This window comes from Dichomitus squalens (genome assembly GCF_000275845.1).
Source record: "Dichomitus squalens LYAD-421 SS1 unplaced genomic scaffold DICSQscaffold_45, whole genome shotgun sequence".
NCBI classification, from domain to species: Eukaryota; Fungi; Basidiomycota; class Agaricomycetes; order Polyporales; family Polyporaceae; genus Dichomitus; species Dichomitus squalens.
The window spans coordinates 79,519-102,158 of NW_006766927.1; the positions used below are offsets into that span (position 1 = coordinate 79,519).

Consider the following 22,640-nt stretch of genomic DNA (forward strand, 5'->3'; position numbering starts at 1 on the left):
CCGGCCATGTGCGCGATGAGGAGCGGGTGGCGCAGGACCGCATTGCGGACCTGCGCGCAACGGGCTACCGTCGTGCAGCGGTCGGAAGGGACAGAGCTGAGCGAATATGGGAGGCGCAAGGTGCGATGCTGGAAAAGCAGCGCCTTGGCCAGGAGCACTCTGAATTGGTCCATAGGGTCGAGACAGGAGATCAGGGTCTTCGGCTCTTCGCCGTCGTCTGGAAGCCACTAGGAGTCTGTGATCTGCGTGTACGCGAGGAAGGCGGTCGGGGGAGGAACGGGGTGTTTGTTAGGCGTGCGAGCAAGATATACTCCGAGCGCGTCGTTATCTTCGACGTGCACGTATCGTGTGCCACGTGCTGCGCGGTCGCGCCACGCAGAGAAGTCGTTCGTATAGTACTTCTGGAGTCTGGAGAGGGCTTCTTCCAGGAATTCTTCGACGGCGTACTTGTGCGTCATCCGGATGAGCGCGGAGATGACAGGAAATGGGACGGCGGTGTCTTCGTCTCGGTCGACAAGATAGCTGTCAATTGTCGAACAGCTACATGAGCCTATAGAATAGATATGAGAAAGTAGGAGAGACGCACTTTTTGCCACAGCATAGGACCAAAAAGAGATGGCGGATCTCTGCGAGTGAGTCGGTAACACGGACGACAAGAAAGCCTTCGATGGTCTCCAAAGGAGCACTGTTGAGATCCGCGGGTGAGGGGAGGGAGAAGATATCACGGAAGATCTCTGAGCGGAGGGCAAGCGTGCTCTGGTGCATGCGGAACGCTACGTCTCGCGCTATGACGACGAGTTGTCGAAGTCCTATCTTTTCATACCATGTCGTACATGAATCAGTATTTGAATGAGATCTAACCCCTCGCCGCCACCGCTCGAAGCGAAGCACCAGGCCAGCTCGCTCCGACCTCCTTCTCCAGATTGAAGAAGCGAGGCAAACTGGCCACACATACCTACTCTCCTCCACATCCAACGCCTGTGATGCAGCCCAACATACGTCGCAAAGAGTGCACCGCGACCGTTTCCCCCAAATTTGCTCATGTTGTGGTCCCAAAACGTCCCACTCCCTCAGCGAGCATCCCTCACGCGAGTTGAGCGTCTCGACGTGCCTCTGCAGAATGAGCCAGGCTAAGAGGAGTTAATAAAGATAAGTAAATAAAACTCATTTAACACAGGTAAAGATTTACTTCAAAAGTTTAAATTTTTATAAGTGCTTGCTCGCGCACTTGCGAACACGACGCGCGCTTAGCACACCGGCCCGCAGGAACGGCGGTCAAGAGGCGCAAGGCCCGAGTACCCGTAGTAGGCGAGGATCGTCCGCCCCGAGTCGAAAGCTCTCAGTGGGGTGTATACAGAGGCTCTCTGCACTCAACGCGCATAAGAATAAGACTGGTGGGGCACGATAGGGTATTGGTGAGGCGAACGAGCGGTATGACATCCATGATATCTCTTATGGAGCTGCTGAAAACGTAGCGCGTGCGAGCAGCGGTGTCCTGCCACGCGGAGATGCTCTTCGGAAGGTACTTCTTGAGGCGTGAGAGCGCGTCGTCGAGGACGTCTTTGAAATCGTACTTGTGCACCATCCGTATGAGTGAAACGAGGACCCCCAGCTCGACAACGACGAGCTCGTCTTGCCTATAGTAGTAACTAGCGAGAGGCATCAGCATCGAAATGTGGTAGAGCAGCATAGAGCCCACTTCTTTCCACAGCAAAGGATCTTGAAGAGACGACCAATGTCATCGGACGAGTCGCTGGCGTGGAGGACGGGGCATCCTTCGATGTCCTCGGCGAGGGCATCCGGGGCAGCCGGAAGAGAGAATATAACCTGGAAAACTGATGACCGTAGGGCCAACGTGCTCTTGTGCACACGGAAGGCAACGTTGCCGGCCAGCACCACAATGTTGCCGTTAGAAAGCCAGACCGTGTTACTGTTGTGGACCTCAGTCAGTGCACCAGGCTTCCCTGTCCGCGCGGGTTTCAATGACGATCCGGCGACTACATTGGACATGAGAGACTCAACGAAGAGATCGATGATCGGACGTTGGCGTGGGCCTGCGATGCCGGACATCTGGGTAACAGTGCATTCACCAAGGTACTTAGGCTTATTGCCAGGAGGGACTGTCGGCCGATGCCGAGGGCCCTCGGGATAGCCGGCGGCAGTCTCGGTGCGGCTGACCGAAACGGAGCGATGGCTGCCGCAGGTGAGATTGCTCTTATGAAATCAACTGCAGTACTGGCGAGCTTGCAGTAAGTCCGACTCCGTGGGACTCTGGGAATGCGGGAATAACGATTTCACGGACGTCCTCCTTGCCTGCCGATGTTGGCTATGCTCCAGGATCATATTCACTCAACCACTAAACTAGCCCGACACAGCGCTTGGTAGCAAAGAGAAATCTATAGTACTGATACACCCCACTGTCTGTGTCATTCTAGGCATTCAAGTACAGGGGAAATATGAGGAAGAGCAACAGAAACTCACAATACACCGACAGCTCGGCAGCGTAGCTCGCAGTCGGTCTAGAGGCTATCCAAGAACGTCAACGCGTCACTCCTCGACGACCCGCCCTCCTCCCACTCCCCGTTCAGCGCCTTCTGCAGCTCTGCCAGCTTCGCGCGCTTTTTAGCGCCGTCCTCCCCAAATGCCTTCTGGAGCACGTCCCGCACCTCGGCCTTGATCGCATCGACGGTGCCCTTGGGCGTGTAGCCCGTGCGATAAATCGGCTTTAGCCCGTGGCCGGTGCGGACTTCGAGCAGCTCGTAGCCGACCTGGAGCTGGTCGGCGATCTGCACGGCGTTGAGCGGCTGGTCGCCGCCGAACGGCCAAAGGATCCTTTGTGAGTGGTCAGCCTTCGTACGTTCTCTGACGGGTCTTAGGGACTGCGCGGATACATACTGAGGCACACCGGCAGAGATCGCCTCCGTCACGCCGTTGTGGCCGCCGTGGGCGATGAACCAACCCGTGGCCTGCGTATATGCATGAGTGGGACATGGCTCAGAATCGACACTCATGGACGTACCGGGTGGTCGAGAATGAGCTGTTGGGGAGTCCAAGGAGAGAGGATCCCCTTCCCATACGCCTTGACCTTTTCCTTGATCTCGTCGGGGATCGGACCCGCGAACGGCGAAGCGTGGCTCATGATCTGTGCGACGCTTATCAGCCGTCTCGCCCCACCTGCGATACGGACGACTTACGAAAGGGATGTTGAGCTCCATCACCACATCTAGAACGGCCCACACGTTCTCGGGCTTATTGACAGGCCAGAATATCGAGCCAAATGAGATCTACACAGGAAGAAATCAAGATCAATCCCGAACTGGGCTCGGACGAGGGAAGACCCACGTAGAGCAAAGACTTCGGCCCCGACGTCTTCAAAGTGGCATCGAGGAACTCCTCAATCTGGCTCCCCTCGCTGGACTGCCTCTTCTCATTTGCATCTGCAGCCTCCTTCGACGCGGACGGGAGAAGCGGGCCGACCGCGTACGCCGGACGCCCCGTCTGCGCAAACCAGCCCTTCGCGGCGGCCACCGCCTCGGGCTCATACGAGTTCGGGGTGATCATCATGAGCCCGTCGGATACTTCGAGCGTGCTGCACAAAAACAATAACTCAGTCACTCGGCGGAACAAGAGGAGCAAGGCGCGCGCACTTGTAGACGTGGGGGAAGATGTCGCCCAGAGTGCCGGGCATGGGGAACTGGAAGAGATCAGCGGTCAGCGAGTGCGGCGCGCATGGGGCTCGACGAGACGCTTACGTCTTGCGGGTAGTACTCGTGGTCGTACATAGGGACCATCCCTGGGAGGCGCACGATCTCCCCGAACGGCTTGAAGGTGAGCTGCGTTGTGCGGAGCGTTCAGTCGGTGTCTTCTCGAGGGGGACTCAACGCCGGACGAACCTCGTTTGCGACGTCATTGTAGTCTCTCCCTGTTTGCCGGACCTCTTCCTCGATGAGGGCGTTGACGTCGCCGCGACCGCCGAGATGCTTGGGCCCGAAGAGATAGAGGATAGGGTAGGTCTGTCCTGGGACCCAAGAGTAGATCTTCACGCTGTTTCCGCTGAGGGCCCTGATGGATCTAAAAGGCTCGATGGCAAAGAACTAGGTCAACCGTCAGCATCCGTCTATGGTGCTAGCCAACTTGAGCACTGTTCTCACGTCGATGATAATCGCTTTGGGCTTCGGGAGCGGCGCAAAGCGCGTGCCGGTCTGCGCGCAGACGAGCTCCTCCTCGGAGATGAGCGATTTCCATGCGGTCTTGAAGGACTCATCTCCAGAAGTCAAGGCCATAAACTCGGCGTTTCCGGTTGAGATCACCCTTCGGGGGCACATCAGCAGTGAAGGGAGAACAGAAACCAGGCGAGTTACCTGACCCGCTTTGCCAACTCTTTGTCGTCCGATTCGAAGCTGCGCGACAGCTCCTTGGTCGCACGATCGTAGAACGCGTTCGTGGTGAGGAACGTGACTGTAACAGGACGCAGCTTGACAAACCGAGCAAAGAGGTTGATCATGGGGCGAGCATGGCCTGCGGACGATTGTCAAACTGCACTACTTGGGATCGCTTTGAGAAAGAACGCACCCCATGCCTGCTCCGAGTAGCCGACGATATGCGTGGTAGTAGGGGTGGACATTGTGAATCTCTCGTCGAATGCGGTGTAGTGGTGGGACAGTACACAACGCACGTGTTATATATACACCAACAAAAGAAGCAAGATGCAGCGCTGGACACCGCGGGAAGGAATTGTCTGATGTCGAAAATAAGGCCAGGAGACTTGCAGGAGGGGTCCCACACTGGAACATTCATCCTGCATGGCTGGCACCCGTGGTGTCGGTGCGCGGAGGCCTGTTATCGACGCACGGTGCGATTCGACGCCGAACGAGATGTCAGTCACCGACTTCTTTCTCCCAGAGCTTATGTGTGCGTTCCCACCCTGTCATCGTTATTATCAGCGTGTCACAGTGGGCGGGGCAATGGTGGATGTCGGAAAGTATCATCGAGACGCAGATAGTGGAGATCGGCACGTAATATCTGCCGTAAAGAGTCGACGCGTCGTCGTGGCAGGATTAATATTGTGGTTGCGATACTGATGAGGACGATCCCCGGAGTGTCGGTGACTCAGCCAGTGCTTCTGATCCCGAGTATCGGCATGGGCGGTGTGGTAAGCATGCACAGTTGCAGCTGGAAAGCCCTGGTGTGGTGTATTTGAAAACCACTGGCAGCGAACGACGATAGGCGGTGTGAACCACGGTTCCAAGCCGTGACAAGACTTGCCAGTCCCGGTCCCGGCGCGTCCAGCCACCAGCGCGTCAGGTCACACTGTGACGGTTCGCGTCTGCGCTCGAAGCGCTTAGCCCGCGCCATCGTGACCTCAGCAAGGAAACATATGTCCCACCTCGGTTCCACACTTGGCCTACCCTGCACAACGAATGTGATTAGTGTATAACACGGTTTCATCAAAACCTCCAAAGGGGATTGCCATGGGACGCCCGATCAGGTAATGAGCCCACAGCGACTCTGATTACAACGATGGGATATAATGTGCTACAGGTCCGAAATGTCCCCGGTGACAGTACTCGATACGCGGTTGCTGCTGAGGTTGCACACGACTAGGACCACCATTTGCAATGGTTACAGCCTTGAACGCCCCGCTCGGCACTCTAGGCAAGGGCGCGTCCGTAAGCCGTGTGAGCGGCATCATCATGACTCACGGCGAGTCCCCGTTTAGGCAGCTTCTATAGCTGCGACGTAAGTCGCACTGAAGGCCAGATATTCCACGCAGCTAGTCGGTAGAGGCGGCATCCTCGAGGACATCTTGATTGACGCCTTGTTTTCATGCATTTCAAGTGAGGCGAGAATCGCGAACTGAATAGCAGCGAGCTTGTCTCTGTAATGTGGCGTTACAACGTCAGCTCTGAGATGATAGGGGTCGACATGCCGCAGCACAGAACAAGGAAGAGGAGACAGATGTCCGAGGTGCAAAGCGTGGACAGATTTGGGAATTCACCGGGCTTGAGAGCTGAGATGCCCTTATGCATTCGAAACGCGACCTGCTTCGCGATGTCAAGGGCATCCCCGTTACGATCGCATCCTTCTGCGCGGAAGCGGACGCAGGCCAGTCGAGTGTGACTCGGCCCAGCGACATCGCATATCAAAAGGCGATGGTCTTTGTGCAGATACTTGATATATGCAGTCGAGGGCTGAGGTAGATTCCGCGCCATGTCGGACATCACCCTCGCGGATGCTGCTGCAGTGTTGAGATTGCCTGTCGTGTGGGCTGCAATAATGGCACACGCAACGGAGATTCTATGTACTCGTTCTCTTCAGAGTATGGAATGTATCATGATGCGTGACCTACAGAGACTCACAGGAAGACCGTCGTCCACCACAGTCAACTGTCAGCTGAACCAGATTGACGTGAATATATGGAGACAAGCCGAGTAGCGGTTAGCACGAACCTAATGGGCATCCCGAGATGATATGGGGCGCTACAGAGGATGACACGAAGTGCACGACGTGTATTCAGTCGGTGGGTAAACCAAGTCACAATCTCACCGCGTCCATACTAGTGGGCCAATCACCCTCGTCCATCTCAAGGGCAAAATATTCTGGCAGTTGGAGCCAGAGTTCTCGCCTCTCGCTTTTATCGGCATGAGCCGAAGCAGTTCTGCAATGTCCGCACAATCTGCGCCAATAGGCCTCTCCCCAGAACTCCTCATGCAGCGGTTTGAATGCGTCCGCAGCCGGAAATGTCCCTGCAAACGTTTCCCGGTCATTACCGATGTTCGCGAGCGCCGCCCGTCGAACCCCAATGCAGCTCTCCGGCCGACCGCAACGCCTACTCGGGACAGCGGACAGTATTTGGATGGTGCGCTTTGCGCAGGCCCGCGCCAGCTTCTCTCTCGCCGCGACGAGCCATGCCTGCTGAGGGGCCGCGAGCGCGGTCATCATCATGGTCGGTGGTTTCCCGTCGTTGGTTTCCCAGTATACATCCGCGAGATCGGTGGAGGCTAAGAAGGCGGTCGGAAGGATAGACTGAGTGCTCGTCAGCGTGGCGAGCTCAACGGCCGTGATCGGGTCTTCCTGGTTGTCGGACGTGACGTATCGCGCTCGGGCGGCGGGATCCAGCCATGCGACGAGGTCATTGGTATAGAACTTCTTAAGGCGGAAGAGTGCGTCCTCGAGGACGGCTTGGATGTTATACTTGTGGGCCATGCGGATAAGCGACGCGAGGACGCTGAATGGGATGGAAACGAGCTCATCCCGGCTATAGTAATAGCTGCGGACGCGCTCCATAGGTCAGGATGCGAGAATGTGAGAGAGTGCATGCGAGACACACTTTGTACCGCAGCAAATCACCAGAAAGAGGTGACGGATATCCTCATGCGAGTCGCTCACGTGCACTACGGGACATCCCTCGAAGGTTTCCGCAGCCGGGGCTGCATCTGGGAGGGAAAAGATGTTGCGAAAGACCTCCGACCTAAGAGCTAAAGTGCTCTTGTGAACGCGGAACGCTACGTGCTCGGCAATGATGACTACGCTCCCATCGGAAAGCCATACCTCCGCATCTTTCCTAGCGAAGGAGTTGCATGCATTGCCGTCGTCTGCCAGCACGCGTTGTCGTTTGCGAGAAGGGCTAGCATCTGCAGACATGGAAATCGTCAAGGGAGAGCCTGCGCAAGTATCAGGGGTATTGGGCTGACGAGTTGGCTAGCCTCCACCGTGACAACAGTACCGACAAGGCTACTTACTGCCCGGCCAATGCCGAGAGTGCGGCGACGACATCTGCGTCGACGGCGCTTCCTATCGAGACGCGAGATTCTGTTGTGAGCTCCTTGTTGATCACCACTACCGGTACTCTCGCAGCCATATCGACTAAGAAAATGCCCATCCTAGCAATTCAACCAGTGGAAGGCGCTCCAATCTCTCCTCATGGCCCAGGAACGCTCAGTGATACTACACTGCTTGCCATCTCTCCGAAGCTAGAGTCCCGTCCCCTCCCAGCACTCTGGTTTTTCTCTTCTTCTCAGAGAGGCACCTACGGGCACTCTCAGCAGGGTCGCACAGTTGGTCGCAAAAGCATCAGTCCGCGCATCGATAACACCCCACGGTCTATCGCGTCTTATCGCCTGACCAAACTTAAATATGTCCAGACGCTCTTAGTCAGGAATGACATAGTATGGGACGACCCTTCTAGTGTCACCCTTCCCACTCGGAGTACCAGTGGGCTCTGCGCTTGTCTCTAGGTATATAAAGAGCACCTAGGTCTGCTCCCCTGAGGTGCAATTCGAGCAGCAAAGCGTGTGAGTTAGTCTTGAAACAGCGCAGAGATGTCCGTCCCAAAGAAGATGTCCTATGGTGCGTGCAACATTCCAATTGGGTGGCCGTTTCTCACCGCTGTGGAACAGTTCGTCTCGGAAACTCCGGCCTGAAGGTGTCCAGGATTATTCTTGGAACTATGCAGTACGGCTCTTCCAAATGGCAGGAGTGGGTCCTCGAAGAGGAAGAGGCTATCGAGCACATCAAATATGCGTACGTGCAACTCTGCTGGGCTGATGAGCGCATACACTCACGATGTTCAAGGTACGAGCATGGCATCCAGACCTTTGACACGGCGAACGTAAGGCTCTGCACAATATTGTCTCAGATCAACCGTTGATCCCATTGAACTGCTACGTTCGCTCGCGATCTAGGTCTACTCAAACGGACAGTCTGAGGTTGTGCTTGGCAACGCGATCAAAAAGTTGAACCTGCCGCGGGAGGAGCTGGTCATCATGACGAAACTCTACAACCCTGTCCCTGCGTCTCCCGCCGTCAACCTCATCGCTCTGGGTAAGAAGCCTGAAGAGGTTGGAATCATCAATCAGCATGGTCTCAATCGGAAGGTAAGCCGGATATGCTTGACTGGCGATCGTTGATACAAAGCTGATGCAATGGCCGAAATAGCATATATTCGACTCGGTTAAGGCGAGCCTTGAACGCTTGCAGCTGGACTACATCGACGTCTTGCAGTGTAAGTTTGGTGCTTAATGCCATGCAACAATGCGCGTGACACGCTTGCAGGCCACCGCTTCGACTACAACACCCCTGTGGAAGAGACCGTCAGCGCTTCCATTATGTCTGGTATTTGCGGAGCAGTAACGGTGGATTGTGTTCTCAGATGCATGCTTTGCATGATGTGGTGAAGGCCGGATACGTCCGTTACATCGGCATGAGTTCCTGCTACGCATACCAGTGTGAGTGCTTTATTTTTACCCTCTTCCCGACACGTGTCTGATCGACCGCCTACTACATGTAGTCCACCAGATGCAGAGTGAGCGCCCTGAATATGCAGCTTCATGGTGAACTGGCGTTGACCTGAAGCGCAGACTACGCTATCACCCACAACCTCACTCCGTTCATCTCGATGCAGAATCACTACAACCTCGTCTATCGTGAGGAAGAGCGCGAGATGTTCCCGACGCTCAAGCTCTTCGGTGTCGGCTCCATCCCCTGGTCCCCGCTCGCTCGTGGATTGCTCACGCGCCCTGCTGACGCCGAGTCCAAGCGCGGAAATACCGATTGGTACGTGCGCATTCTCCTGCACGATGTGAGGATAGGATGCAATGCTTAATTGCCTCATATTCGGATGGTAAAGGTTCATCGGAAGATACAAGAATGAATCCACTGCCACCATCGTCACACGGTCAGTTCACTGGTGCTCGGACTAGACCGAGAGGCTCACGACCATGATACAGGGTTGAAGAGCTGTCCAAAAAGAAGGGTGTGAGCATGGCGCAGATCGCCATCGCATGGGTGCTCGCGAAGCCGGGTGTCACGGCTCCCATAGTCGGTACCACGAGTCTTGACAACCTCGCGGACATTTTGGGTAAGTATATTATATCCCACGACCAAACGTGCTCCACAGAATGGCTTCTGATTATGGCGCACCCAGGCGGCTTGGATGTCCAGCTGTCGGAAGATGAGATTAAGTTCCTCGAGGAGCCGTACAAACCCGTCGCAATCGCAGGGCACTTCTGATGGTCTATTTCTGAAGTGTATCTTGTCTGGATCGCATGATTGGGTACCAGGAGATCTAGTCGGACTGTCACAGCAAGTGCTTCATTCCGAGATTGATCTCAAGTTTTCCATGTCCGAATGCTTGGTTGCAAGAACTGAGAAGTGCGAGTGTGACTATATCGCGCGGACTCCCCGCTTCATCAAATACACACTCCTCTCAGCCGGTGTCAGATACACCTGTTGGCTTGTGCGACTCTTGGCTTTCTGGCTTCGTGGATATCTTGGGCGGCGTGAGAGGTCAATTCTTTCAACGTGCCCATCTGATGTACAGCAGGCAATTTTCTCCTACTATCATACGATGAAGTACACCACAACACACTCGATTAGGTGTTCTTTCAAAGATGCAAGCTTCAGTCCCGTACCAGTCTCGAATCGTAGATGCGTAGCTAGCCGTTAGTTTCCAGCAATCAAGCTGTAAGTACCTCGCGGGCCTAGGTTCACTTGGTTCCATCCTCTGTCAACAATCGTTATAATTCGAGCTGCAGAGGAACCGTTTTTGTGAGCATAATCCATTGCTACAATGATATTAACCACTCCTTCCTGCGCTCACGGGATGGCTAAAGAACTTCATCTGGATGCCCCCCTGCTGTCCTCGTCCATGAGACTAAAAGCGGAGACCTGACAAGACTAGCACGGGCCAGCATTGATAGCCAACACGATGACCTATGGCGCGTATCTGCCGAACACCGCACACTGCGCAAGGCCTTATATGAATGAAATCTATACACATTTCCCCTCGGAAACTTGGCTCCTTGAAGGTATCAAGGATAAGCAATCATACTCGGAACCGGGTTCCATCCGCGCTGGGCCGCAAAGGTCTTGCGGAGGAGAACTAATCAGCACGTCCGATCCCAATCTGGGTATGCATATCTGTGCTTGTACGAGGGGGCCAATGAGGCTCGTTTGCTAGTAGGTGAGCGACAACAAAGAAGCTCGTTGGAGGAAAGATGACGGCAAAAGTTCGTCCTATGGTCGGCGCCTACCGGAATTTCCAATCTTGTCCTTTAACTATCCGACCCGGACCACCGACGCCCTCTTGACCACTTACTCTCACCGACCCTGCAGCGCGTCTCACCAGTCCCAAACCCATGATCTAGCTTGTTTAACCTTATTCTCTGAACTCGCTGGTTCTCTCGATGCGATGACCGAATTGTTGCCCCCATGACCTTCGAGCGAAGCTCAAAAGATTTATTTCAGACCGCGCGTCTGCAGGGTATGGGAAAGGAACGCTATGGTTTGGGACTTCAGAGAGCATATAGGGCGACTTTGTCAAGTAATGGTAATGGAAGTCTATATTCAGCACGCTATGTGCTGCGTAATGAGTCTCTTCTGGCCTTGAGCATGTATATAAATAGCATCGCCGGCGTGATATCTTCAAGTTCCCCTCTTACGTCTACTTCCAGCCGCGCGACCCAACAGGAATCCCCACTAGTGATGGTGACTACTCCTAAGATGCCTTATGGTAGGTAGCATCATGTTGCAAACTGCAGGCGCGCTAACTGGCCCACCTCGTACTCCACAGTCCGCCTTGGGAATTCGGGCCTCAAGGTGTCGAAGATCATCCTCGGCACCATGTCATATGGTGACCCTCGCTGGGCAGAGTGGGTCCTCCCAGAGGAGGAGGCTATCAAGCACATTAAATACGCGTACGTGCGTCGTGACTCCCTCACAGAAACATTCCTGACGATTGTATTCGTCACAGATTTGAACACGGTATCACTACGTTCGACACTGCGAATGTGAGTATAGACTATGTATGAGGCAAAATTCCTATCTCAGAAGGATTTGATACAGGTTTATTCTAGCGGACGATCGGAAATAATCCTTGGGAACGCTATCAAGCAGTTGGACCTTCCTCGCGAGGAGCTCGTCATCTTGACGAAGGTTTACTTCCCTGTCGCCGAAGAAGGCGAGCGGCTGGAAGGGAAACCGGAGGAGTCCGGCATCATCAATCAGCATGGTCTGAACCGCAAGGTGCGTTTTGTCACCTCGTGCCAATTCCCAACGCAGACAACTGCAGCTTATCGCGGCGTAGCACATCTTCGACTCGATCAAGGCTAGCCTGAAGCGCCTGCAGTTGGATTACGTTGATGTTTTGCAATGTATGTATATGCCGTATCAAAGTCGGGGACTACTAATCACTCCACATAGGTCATCGCTTCGACTATACTACTCCCATTGAGGAGACGGTAGAGAATCCCTATCAGCTGCTCGAAATGCTGGCACTGATCTTCCACACAGATGCAAGCGCTACACGACGTCGTACAAGCCGGATACGTCAGATATATCGGCATGAGCTCTTGCCACGCCTACCAGTGTGAGCAATGTATTCAACATCACAATCCTGTGCAGTCTTACTGTTGCGTCCGCTGTAGTCCACCAGATGCAGAGTACGTGATGACGCCTCATGCATGCATCCCCGGGGTGGCTCAATATTGCGCGCCTAGACTATGCGATCACCCACAGTCTGACTCCCTTTATTTCAATGCAAAATCACTACAGCCTAATCTACCGGGAAGAGGAGCGCGAAATGTTCCCTACCTTGAAGGTTAGGAATCACTGCTCTTCACTCCTCCGTCTCGCTCAACATCAGTGTGTGTCATAGCTCTTTGGGGTGGGCTCTATCCCATGGTCCCCTCTCGGTCGTGGGCTCCTCACGCGGCCTGTCGGTGCAGACACCGCCAGAGGCAAGACAGACAAGATGATGCGGAGACACGAGAATGACATCGTCCCTGCTATCAGACAGCGGTACGCATCACGCACACTACCTTCATGTCGAGTTGTCGAGCAGTTCATCATTCACAGAGTTGAAGAACTTGCTAAACGTAAGGGTATCACTATGGCGCAGGTCTCCTTGGCTTGGATCTTATCGAAGCCGGGCGTCACTGCCCCGATTGTCGGCACCACAAGTCTCGCCAACTTGGAAGATCTACTAGGTGCACTGGATGTGAAGCTGACAGATGACGAGATGAAGTTCGTGGAGGAGGAGTATCGGCCATTGGCCGTGTCTGGTCACGTGTAGTAGGGCCTGGCATGGTGCGCACGACAGAAGTGGAACCGAGTGACGACGCCCGTGCACTATGACCATGAAATCAACTCGCGCATTCGACAAAGGACCGGTGAGAGGCAAGCCGTCTGGATTCCAGAGGGTTCCGCTCCCATGTACCTGATTCCTGATTGATGACTGAGGGTACAACTCGATGCTAGAGTGTATTTGCACGGATATTTATCAGCGTTTTCATTATCCGCCCTCATTGAGTTTTCACCAGGTGGGGCCGGCGCTAGCGGCCGTACGGTGAGGAATCCGCCACGGTTTTCATTGGGTGGCGCACCGTTTTCACCAGCGCCACCTCGATAAATCACCGTGCAAATACAGTCTGCTATGTAGGGCCCTGGCACTCTATAGCTATAAGCTCACGGTGACCGGCCGACGTTACAACACATAACTTCGTAGGTCACGGTCACGCTCGGTACGCAGCGTCCGACCTAGTTTCGAACTCCGGTTGCCCTTCGGGGCGTCGGGCGACTGTGATAACTGCCTGGAATGGATACTGATACGCAAGATATGTTTGTTCCATGACGTTCAATTTCCTGAATTGGGTTGATACATGGCGCTCAGAACGGTGAGTACCCACCCGCGGTCCGGGTCAAGACTTCGTATTTATTGACTGCACCATCGCCTCTCCAGAATGCATCTTCAGAGAGATAGGGACCTTTCGGAACAACTCCACTCATCTCCTACACTCGACTTGCCAATATGGCCGCCGCTGCGAACGCGATGAAATATGGTGAGCGGCAGTGCCCTTCGAACTCGGCCTTGATTCATGCCCACATTATGCTCAGCTTGTCTGACCATGTCCCCTCTAGTGCGTCTCGGTAACTCTGGCCTCAAGGTGTCCAGGTTGATTCTGGGCACGGCTATGTGGGGAAACCCGAAGTTCCTTCCGTGGTCAACCATCGATGAGAAAGCTGCTACAGAGCAGGTTCGAGTGGCGTAAGTTCTCGTCTCGGTTTTCTCCATACCTAGGCCATTTCTGATCGTGCGTGCTGTCTTCTGAGTAAAGGTATGAACACGGCATCACTACCTTCGATACTGCTGATGTACGTCGCTCGATGGTATCGTGAAATTCCTGAGAGTCGCTGAATGGTCACAATGACAGATCTACTGTATGGGCCTCTCTGAGAAGATGTTAGGGAACGCTATAAAGCGACTCAACCTCCCTCGCGAGGAGATCGTGATTTTGACCAAGGTGCGTGGATGATCTTTTGACCACTCCATCTTCGTCTCTACGACGGTGGGATATTGATGTGCACGGATAGATCGGCTTGCCCATGGTTGACCTCGAGGCTCCTGACCCGGTAAAGAAGTACATGGACCCGGAGAACAATGGGATCATCAACAGGCGTGGCCTTAGTCGGAAGGTATGCACCGATATGTTCCTCCTGAGAGATTGTAATATGCTAACGGTCTCCCCAGCACATCTTCGAGGCTGTTGGAGATGCGCTCAAACGGTTGCAGGTTGACTATATCGACGTCCTCCAATGTGCGTAGGGTTTCGCGGATTCGAATAGACGCGGTGCTGAGCATATGGTGTACTAGGCCACAGGTTCGATACGACCACACCTATCGAGGAGACGGTATGAGAACCGGCTGGAGCATCCTAGCATCATTCCTGAACGAGTATCCCAGATGCAAGCTTTGCATGATGTCGTCAAAGCCGGTCATGTACGGTACATCGGGATGAGTTCCTGCTGGGCCTACCAATGTATGTCCCATACTCTCCACGACATTGCCCCTACTGACCGCAGTATGGATTGCAGTCCATGCTATGCAAAGTGCGTCGATGAGGTACTCTTCACGCAGAACACCTCATTGATAATGTGCCTTGTCAAGATTATGCCCTCAAGAACAATCTCACGCCCTTCATCTCGATGCAGAACCACTACAATCTCCTATACAGGGAGGACGAACGCGAGTTGTTCCCAACGCTGAAGGTCAGTTCCACATCCTGTTGTCAAGCCCTCACTTGATTCAGACGCTGATGTATCTCAGCTGTTCGGAGTCGGCTCCATTCCGTGGTCGCCGCTCGCTAAGGGTCTACTTGCCCGCCCGCTGAACGCTGAAGTAAATACAATGCGGTCTAAAGATCCGTGAGTAGCACCTAGCTGCCCGTGATACCCTTGATCACAATCTATCGTACGCAGGTCGCTCGAGAAATACAAGAGCGCTGCGACGCCGACGACCCTGTCCCGGGTGGGAGACCTCGCAAAGAAGAAGGGCGTCAGTATGGCGCAGCTCTCGCTCGCATGGTTATTGCACAAGGAAGGCGTCACCGCGCCCATCATTGGACCTAGCAGCATTGAGAAGTTGAATGACTTGATCGGTTAGTTGTATGATGACTATTGAAGATGCCTGCTCGCGAACTCATGGGCTGCGCATTGTTCAGGGAGTCTGCAAGTCAAGCTGAGCGACGAGGAGCTGCACTCCTTAGAGGAGCCATATGTGCCCGTGCCCATTTTCGGCCACTCTTAGGCTTCGACGTGCTTATACAGCACAGTCGTTCCGAAGACACGTACTCTGGGCGATTAAGCAGCTACCCGAGTACGAAATTGCGTAGAGGAACGAGCGCATTTACCCATATCTCGTCGTATCGTATCGTCCTGTACCAGCTCCCTCCGCTGTTCTGAGAAGGAGTCCACATTCAAGTATTGTTGACAATGATGAACTGTCAGGAGGTAATTGTTGACATCGGATCAAAGATGGTGAAGAAGGTACCTACAAACATGCAAGTTTCAAGACAGTGTTCGTTATGCGTCCATACAGGATGGGCTACTAGCGCCTTCCACACAGCGACAACCTCCACAGCTCTTCTTCGTCCCCGAGAAAAGCACGGAGTGTCTTTTCCGGAAACTCCCAATGCGCCTAGTGCAGATGCATCATGCATCAGCACACCAACACTTATCCGCGTGCTACCAACTTACGAAGTGATTGGCACCTCAAAGGCGAATAAAAGAAATCTTCCGAGTGGCCGGCCGCCTTCGCCGCATTCAGCTCCTCAGCGACGCTTTGTGCACCCCACGGCATCGTCCAAATTGAATGGTCGCACCAAAAAATACGCACGTCTACGTCCTGCCAGTCATCCGTCGGATCGTCGGCTTTCCCCGGATGCAAGTATAGCGAACCATCCCGTGAACAGTGCACAATCTCAGAATGAGCGCATCAGATCCATGAGGGAGCCTTCCAGGGTCGTCGCACGTGCTCTCTGCAAACTCCTTTCCGCTAATCCTCTTCAGCGTTGAACCAGGTTGCTCCAAGCCGTCCCGAGTTGCCAACGTTTTAATGGCAAGAGGTTCTCCGTGTCCGAAGTACTGTGTCGCCCACATGTGGAAGGCTTGTGTCTGTTCTACGGGTGGCATAGACTGGTCAACGAGAGGAAGGTATATTCCTGGAGGGACTGCCTGCCCGAGGAACCCGGCTGAGCTATTCAGAGGTGGTGTCAGCCGCCAGGCCCCTCTTCCGCAGGATGAATCACCTACCGTACGAGACCACTCTGCGCACCCACTTGCCGAGGTTTATATCGGAGTGGAATGAGGGTTCATGCGCTAGGAAAGCGGTTGCCCAGACCGAGCCAAAAGACCATCCGACAAGAATGACTCCGCCCTGCGCGTCCTCGCCTCCTGTACGTGACAAGGGGATATCCTCGTGCTGTATGAGGTTTACGAGATAGTCATACAACTCGCCCGCACGATCGCGCATGACCTCAACGGCTTCCGCTTGAGCGTCAGCATCATTTGGTGATGACGCAGCAAGTCACTCGAATCGGACACGCTCGTCCAGGGTGTAGGGGGTTGATCCTGGGTAGTCACGCCGGTTGACCGCGATGAACCGTGTCCTATGTTGAGTTGCCAGCGGTAGCAGCTTCTTGAAGTTCGCTGTTCCGCTCAAATTCAATGTATGACATGACCGTGACAGGCAACATGGTAAGCACTACTGACCGCCCTGCCCCATGACTCGGACTCGGAGTCCGTGGACAACTACGACGGTGGTATACACCGTGAGGCCATGGGGAGCGCCGGAGTCGAGTACGGCTCGTAGCACAATGGGCTTTGAGTCCGCCATTGCTATGTGGGTACAATCCTTTGGGACCAGTGCCCTTTATACACCCCGCTACATGCGCTGACTAGAGTTGATTTTATCTGCAATGGCCGGGCATCGCGCTCCCTACTGCTTCCAGATGTTTCCATCAGACAGCGGGCCTAGGGAATTGAATTGCCGTGTCCAAAAAGCACATCACCTTACTCAAGTCGAGGTCTTCTCGAGTGTCGTGAGCTGGGGATACCGGGTCCGAAAGAATGTCGTCATCAACAGTATCCCCGGCGACGGTCGACTATCGAAGGCGCAGCAAAAGCTTTTCGTATAAGCAAGACAATAGTAATGGTGAGCTGGGCTGTGCGTATGAATTGTTAACGACCGTGTAGACTTCGACCGTGTTCAAAATGCAGGGCCAGGCGCAGACAGGTGAGGCGCTTGATGGATGGGGCTTCCTCGGAAGTTTCCGGCGTAGGTTGCCGTGTTCGCGCTTCGGACGCATGTCGACAATCTCGTGTTGTATTCTGCACTCAGGCTCGCTCAGAGAACGCCGCTGTTTTCAGGACAAAAATCTCGGGGATCCGTCTTGTAGGATGCCGATTGGAGCGTCTCCGTGTAGCTTCACCAGGCATGAAGCAATCCCAGGACCGCCCAAAGGTCGACGTGCGTCGTCGGTCAGCGTCACGTTCATTCAGAGTATGCCTTCTTGTCAGCAATGCTCTCGAAGCTGTCTATGCGCTGCAGTTCGGTCTCCCTCCGTTATCACCTCGCGCGGGTGTTGTCAGAGAGCCTTACTAGATGACATTCATCGCTTCCTGCCGGGTTCCCGCCACGGACATAATCAGGGTCGCTTGTGTCAGCCACACATGCCTGAGCCGTCTCGTCTCGTCTCGCCTCGCTTTCGATTAACCCACCACTCCGCTCTTTCTCCTCGTACTCACCTTCTAGCTACCCACGCTCTCTACCTACACTAATGCCCGCCTGGTCTACGTTATCCGTCTTCGTTGCTGTTACGGCAGTTCTCTGCGCTGCTGTTGAGGGACATGATAGTCCACTCAAAGTACGCCGCCACTTCGGCCGCGCGCCTGCCACGAGCAAGTCTGTCATCATCGAGATGTTTCAGTGGAACTGGGATAGTATCGCTCGAGAATGTACAAACTTCGTCGGCCCTGCTGGCTATGGGTATGTCCAGGGTTAGTTCCTTCTGACACGTCTACCAGGATTCGGGCGAACACTCACCTTGCGTCACAGTCAATCCGCCACAGGAACATATCCAAGGCGACTCCTGGTGGACCGATTACCAGGCTGTATCGTACCAGCTCACATCGAAGCACGGCAACCGTGATCAATTTGCGAACATGGTCCAGGCCTGCCATGCTGCTGGTGTCGGTGTTATAGTTGGTGCGTCCTGCCACGCTTTGCTAATAAGTATGGAACTCAACATGGTTGGCTACCCGAATAGACACAATTTGGAATCACATGTCAGGGGTCGACTCCGGTAATGGTTATGCAGGGTCTTCATTCACGAAGTATAACTACCCTGGGATCTACCAAGACTCCGACTTCCACGCCTGCCGCCACGGGATCGACCAATGGAACAACGCGACGTCGATCCAGACATGCCAACTCGCTGGTTTAGCTGAGTGAGTGTCCGAACTGCCTCGTCAGCTTTGCAGGGGTCTGAGCTCTCTCCTCAATGTAGTTTGGCCACAGAAAAGGAGCACGTTCGGAGTCGTTTGGCGCAGTACGGAAACGACTTACTCAGTCTCAACGTGGACGGTCTTCGAATCGATGCTGCGAAGCGTAAGAGCCTGTCTCACATAATCCCAGTGGATCTCATCTAGTGTTCAGATATGGCCGTCGGCGACATCTCGAACATTCTGTCCCGCCTCAACAAGCAGGGCAAGAATCTCTACGTCACTCAAGAAGTTGTCTACGGTGCTGGCCAGCCCGTGACACCGAATCAATACACTCAGATGGGCCATGTACAAGAGTAAGTAGCCAGAGGCTATCATCCACGCTTTGGCTAATCGCAAGATGTCGCAGATTCCGCTTCAAAGACGCCCTCACAGCTGCGTTCACTGGCTCGAGTCGGCTGTCAGACCTCCAGAACCTGGATAACAGAGGTGTCTGATGCTCGCATAGTTCGTCTCCACAACGCAATCGCTGACGGTGACATGTAGGATGGGTCCCGAGCGCCAAAGCAAACGTCTTCGTTGCCAATCATGACACTGAACGTGTGCGTATGGAAGACTCCACGTTATGACTCGAGCGATTTCTCACTCGTACATCGCAGGACACTCACGACCTCAATTACAACTCTCCTTCCAACACCTATATCCTTGCCAACATCTTCGCCCTCGCTCATCCTTACGGCACTCCTACGGTCCTTTCGAGTTATAGCTTTTCAAGTGGCGACACTGGTGCACCCAACGGCGGTACTGGAGTATGCTCGGGCAATGGCGGTTCGAATGGCTGGCTCTGCCAGCACCGCTGGCAGGCCATCTCAGGAATGGTCGGCTTCCGCAACACCGTCGGGAATGTGGATATCACCAACTGGACTGCTCCGGCTGCACAGAGGATCGCTTTCGGGCGAGGTATGCTCCACATCGTTCCACAACATCGAGACGGTGATAGCTGATGGCGATCGCTGATGGCGATCGCACAGGGTCACTCGGGTTCGTCGCGATCAATAACGAAGATTCGGAATGGTGGATGAAGTTCCATACGTCTCTTCCGGATGGATCGTACTGCGATGTGATCAGTGGAAAACGGTCGTCGAACGGAAAGTGTAACGGTTCCACGTGAGTAGTCTTGCCTCCGAGTCCTACATTGTCAGCTGTATCGCAACTCATTCTACCCAGGATCACGGTGTCTCAGGGCTCTTTCACCGCAACCGTTCCTGCCCGAGGGTCTATTGCCATCCACGCAGGGGCGAAATCCTCTTGATATCTAGAGCGGGGCTGTGGAGTGCATGATACCCTTCCAACTTATTGGCCTCGCTTCTCTAGCGTCATATGTTGCATAATCCAACGTAGTCGTTCTAATATACGGTATAATGGTCCGACGACTTTCTAATACTCGCTGCTGGGTGTTACCACGTTGGCAACCGTGGGTAAGTTGCCACGAGGCGGTCTACCGCGGCTTCGATGGCACGCGGTAGTAGAGCCACGTCCGTTTCCCGGGCTCGTTCCTTCGTGACACCACATAAAGTCTAGTCGGTACGTTCAAGGACTAGATGGAGTTGCTCACATATGCTGATCTCGTAAAGCAAGGCACTGAAATGCACCACCAACACTCCGATACGCTTCCCTTCCCCGACTTCGCGTCGTCAGTGCCAGAACCCGACCGTGCTAGTCTCGCTAGGCTCAGCAGCGATGAGATCAGAGCCTGGACACTGAGGAAATCGGACGAGTACCGCCTCCTCTCCTACACGATGCTCTCCCTCCACAACGCCGCCGCACCGATCCACACGCTTCACACTGAGCTGCTGGTCAAGATATTCGGTCAGACGTGGAAGGACTGGAGAAGCGTCCATCTGACGTCCGTCTGCCGGCGATGGCGCTCTGTCTACCTCTCCACGCCTCAATTCTGGGCAGCAGCAGTTTCAGGGCTTACTTTCTTTTACTACGATGGGACGGTTATGGCCGGACGCGAGGACGTCCGGCCGGTCACAGCCGCTCTTCTCGAAAGGTCCTCCCCATGCCTCATCAAAGCAAAGATCATGGGACCCGAGCGTCCAGACGAGCTCCACCCACTATCTTCTCTTCCTGTCGAGCTGTCTCTTCATTCGTATCGGATCAGTTCTCTACAGCTCTACGTCGACAGCAGGCTGCTACACGATTTGCCCCGGCTGTTGGAGACGAGCACGCCAGCACTAGAAACACTCGACATCTATGGTGGAGACGAGGATGCCTAGGGCGATTTGACCTGACGAGTTTGCCGCGCTTCTCTGAAATCAATCTTCCCCGCCTGCACGAGTTGTTGGTCAGCCCGGCGGAACTCTTCCCTCTGTTCACTGCCAGATCCTTACGGAGAGTCAAGCTGGCCCGCTCTCATTACGATCCAGATGTCATGTCTCCGGATCCTCGGGTTCTGCTGCGGGCGCTGCGCAACTGTCCCAATCTCGAGACCTTGCAATTTTACGACTATGCGATCCCGTACGAGTGGCCGGTGCCGGGAGACGTTGCTGTCGTACACCTTCCCTTGCTCAAAGAGCTCGGAATCTTCGACACCTCAGACACTTCGGTCTGCGCGATCCTAAATGCCATATCCGTTCCTCTAACCGCCCTCATCTATGCAGCCGGAGAAGATATACAGAGCCTCGCCGACCTCATACCTTGTCATCTCTTTCGAAGCCGCCCGTTCGACAGAGTTGCTCTGCGCATACACGACGACTGCTCGTGGGAACTGAAGTGCTTTGCAGACCACTCTCAACAAGTCTGGAAATTGCGCTTGGTTTTTGCCTCGTCGCTGGGCGGAGTTTTCTTGCGGGATTACTTTCGAGAGATGCACGTTACCCATCTGGAGGTGCTCGATCAATGGTGCATCACATGGGGGAACGCTCCACCATGTACCGTCGAGGATTGGGTCGCTGTCTTACCGGCTTTCCCCCTCACCGTGTGCGGAGCAACCGGCCCTAACTCCGTCCTCCCAGCACTTGCTCAATGCACGACCACGGCCGACGCTCCCTCCACGCATCTACCTTGTCCGGCCTTGCAAAACTTGGTTCTCTGTTGGGCAATTGAGAACACGCATGAGCCAACAAACCTCCCGGAAGGGTGCGACACGGTGACGTACGCTTCGAGGGATGCTGAAGAACATATCCGCTGGAGGTGTTCGACTTTACAGCCCGTGTTCGAGCAGCGTGCACTGAAAGGGGCACCAAGTCTGAAAACCCTCATATTCTGGGAATACGAGACGATGAGACATCGTCCGTGGCCGGAAGATGCAATGAAGGACGGAAGGGTTCGCATTCCTTCGACGTGTCGTGATGACAGCAGTTCAGCCTGCCTTGCACGACTACGAGGAGTGGTAGGTGGCCCAGTGGTTTATGGAGGCTATTTGCTGGGAAAGACGAGCGATGATTGGTGATTAATGACCAGGACTGGTGCAATGGACGACTGATTGGCTGAATATGTACGTAACTCATCTGCGCGCATGCTATGGAGACATCGATGTCGTTTGCATACATATGCCAGAGTATCGCTGTGTATCTTTCAGTCTGGATTGTTCGAGGTACACGCGTTCGAAGGCATTATACTATCCTACGACGAGATAGTAAAGGTCATGACGTGAATAAGCGGGGCCGCCTTTATCGGAGGTCGTTACTGACGCGCACCGCAACGCCGTGTATCGTCCCCTGAGCATGTACCCAGCACTACATAGCTTCACTGCGTACCCCCAGCTACATCGACGCCGTCGACGACGTGCGCAGTTCGCGACATGCGTGTCCAGCTTCCTAGCCTTGCCCTCTCGCTTGCCTCCGTCCTCGCCTGGC

At 54.4% G+C, this 22,640-nt stretch overlaps 11 protein-coding genes across 11 annotated transcripts; 6 read left to right on the plus strand and 5 right to left on the minus strand.

Annotated features, from left to right (window-relative positions):
• Positions 1-227: 227 nt before the first annotated feature.
• Positions 228-798, minus strand: DICSQDRAFT_68002 (uncharacterized protein; the record flags this gene model as incomplete). The annotated part of the gene is made up of 2 exons (XM_007369180.1): positions 228-522; positions 587-798. Coding segments are annotated over 2 exons (507 nt in total), but the record flags the coding sequence as incomplete, so codon positions are not given.
• Positions 799-1,339: 541 nt separating this feature from the next.
• On the minus strand, positions 1,340-2,010 carry DICSQDRAFT_110900 (uncharacterized protein; the record flags this gene model as incomplete). Its single annotated transcript, XM_007369181.1, has 2 exons — positions 1,340-1,649; positions 1,700-2,010. 2 exons carry the CDS (start codon positions 2,008-2,010, stop codon positions 1,340-1,342), a joined length of 621 nt encoding a protein of 206 aa, XP_007369243.1.
• Positions 2,011-2,328: 318 nt separating this feature from the next.
• On the minus strand, positions 2,329-4,636 carry DICSQDRAFT_110903 (UDP-Glycosyltransferase/glycogen phosphorylase). Its single transcript, XM_007369182.1, has 11 exons — positions 4,573-4,636; positions 4,362-4,518; positions 4,152-4,311; positions 3,894-4,094; positions 3,753-3,833; positions 3,648-3,694; positions 3,343-3,589; positions 3,195-3,284; positions 3,020-3,142; positions 2,896-2,966; positions 2,329-2,832 (listed from the first exon to the last, which is right to left on the minus strand). Exons 1-11 carry the CDS (start codon positions 4,622-4,624, stop codon positions 2,520-2,522), a joined length of 1,542 nt encoding a protein of 513 aa, XP_007369244.1. The 5' UTR covers positions 4,625-4,636; the 3' UTR covers positions 2,329-2,519.
• Positions 4,637-6,534: 1,898 nt separating this feature from the next.
• DICSQDRAFT_129144 (uncharacterized protein) lies at positions 6,535-7,861 on the minus strand (the record flags this gene model as incomplete). The annotated part of the gene is made up of 3 exons (XM_007369183.1): positions 6,535-7,270; positions 7,331-7,564; positions 7,743-7,861. The coding sequence occupies 3 exons, from the start codon at positions 7,859-7,861 to the stop codon at positions 6,535-6,537; spliced, it is 1,089 nt and encodes a 362-aa protein (XP_007369245.1).
• Positions 7,862-8,268: 407 nt separating this feature from the next.
• DICSQDRAFT_139831 (aryl-alcohol dehydrogenase) lies at positions 8,269-10,212 on the plus strand. The gene is made up of 12 exons (XM_007369184.1): positions 8,269-8,349; positions 8,400-8,527; positions 8,579-8,611; positions 8,685-8,876; positions 8,938-9,004; positions 9,055-9,092; positions 9,152-9,227; positions 9,290-9,304; positions 9,360-9,555; positions 9,629-9,676; positions 9,729-9,859; positions 9,926-10,212. The coding sequence occupies exons 1-12, from the start codon at positions 8,322-8,324 to the stop codon at positions 10,009-10,011; spliced, it is 1,038 nt and encodes a 345-aa protein (XP_007369246.1). The 5' UTR covers positions 8,269-8,321; the 3' UTR covers positions 10,012-10,212.
• Positions 10,213-11,502: 1,290 nt separating this feature from the next.
• On the plus strand, positions 11,503-13,072 carry DICSQDRAFT_173366 (Aldo/keto reductase; the record flags this gene model as incomplete). Its single annotated transcript, XM_007369185.1, has 11 exons — positions 11,503-11,512; positions 11,573-11,696; positions 11,753-11,789; positions 11,845-12,024; positions 12,086-12,152; positions 12,202-12,239; positions 12,292-12,367; positions 12,426-12,440; positions 12,498-12,598; positions 12,656-12,798; positions 12,856-13,072. The coding sequence occupies 11 exons, from the start codon at positions 11,503-11,505 to the stop codon at positions 13,070-13,072; spliced, it is 1,008 nt and encodes a 335-aa protein (XP_007369247.1).
• Positions 13,073-13,787: 715 nt separating this feature from the next.
• Positions 13,788-15,665, plus strand: DICSQDRAFT_182836 (Aldo/keto reductase). The gene is made up of 13 exons (XM_007369186.1): positions 13,788-13,838; positions 13,918-14,044; positions 14,115-14,151; positions 14,211-14,300; positions 14,371-14,472; positions 14,528-14,594; positions 14,651-14,688; positions 14,741-14,816; positions 14,872-14,886; positions 14,945-15,045; positions 15,104-15,201; positions 15,256-15,434; positions 15,498-15,665. Exons 1-13 carry the CDS (start codon positions 13,808-13,810, stop codon positions 15,581-15,583), a joined length of 1,047 nt encoding a protein of 348 aa, XP_007369248.1. The 5' UTR covers positions 13,788-13,807; the 3' UTR covers positions 15,584-15,665.
• A 789-nt stretch (positions 15,666-16,454) lies between these two features.
• On the minus strand, positions 16,455-16,807 carry DICSQDRAFT_173368 (uncharacterized protein; the record flags this gene model as incomplete). Its single annotated transcript, XM_007369187.1, has 2 exons — positions 16,455-16,531; positions 16,588-16,807. The coding sequence occupies 2 exons, from the start codon at positions 16,805-16,807 to the stop codon at positions 16,455-16,457; spliced, it is 297 nt and encodes a 98-aa protein (XP_007369249.1).
• A 1,447-nt stretch (positions 16,808-18,254) lies between these two features.
• Positions 18,255-20,089, plus strand: DICSQDRAFT_68009 (glycoside hydrolase family 13 protein; the record flags this gene model as incomplete). The annotated part of the gene is made up of 10 exons (XM_007369188.1): positions 18,255-18,333; positions 18,392-18,541; positions 18,603-18,783; positions 18,843-18,943; positions 18,992-19,133; positions 19,187-19,266; positions 19,324-19,379; positions 19,437-19,737; positions 19,809-19,944; positions 20,005-20,089. The coding sequence occupies 10 exons, from the start codon at positions 18,255-18,257 to the stop codon at positions 20,087-20,089; spliced, it is 1,311 nt and encodes a 436-aa protein (XP_007369250.1).
• A 334-nt stretch (positions 20,090-20,423) lies between these two features.
• Positions 20,424-21,059, plus strand: DICSQDRAFT_173370 (uncharacterized protein; the record flags this gene model as incomplete). Its single annotated transcript, XM_007369189.1, has 1 exon — positions 20,424-21,059. The coding sequence occupies one exon, from the start codon at positions 20,424-20,426 to the stop codon at positions 21,057-21,059; it is 636 nt and encodes a 211-aa protein (XP_007369251.1).
• A 155-nt stretch (positions 21,060-21,214) lies between these two features.
• Positions 21,215-21,554, plus strand: DICSQDRAFT_173371 (uncharacterized protein; the record flags this gene model as incomplete). The annotated part of the gene is made up of 2 exons (XM_007369190.1): positions 21,215-21,388; positions 21,444-21,554. 2 exons carry the CDS (start codon positions 21,215-21,217, stop codon positions 21,552-21,554), a joined length of 285 nt encoding a protein of 94 aa, XP_007369252.1.
• Positions 21,555-22,640: the final 1,086 nt, after the last annotated feature.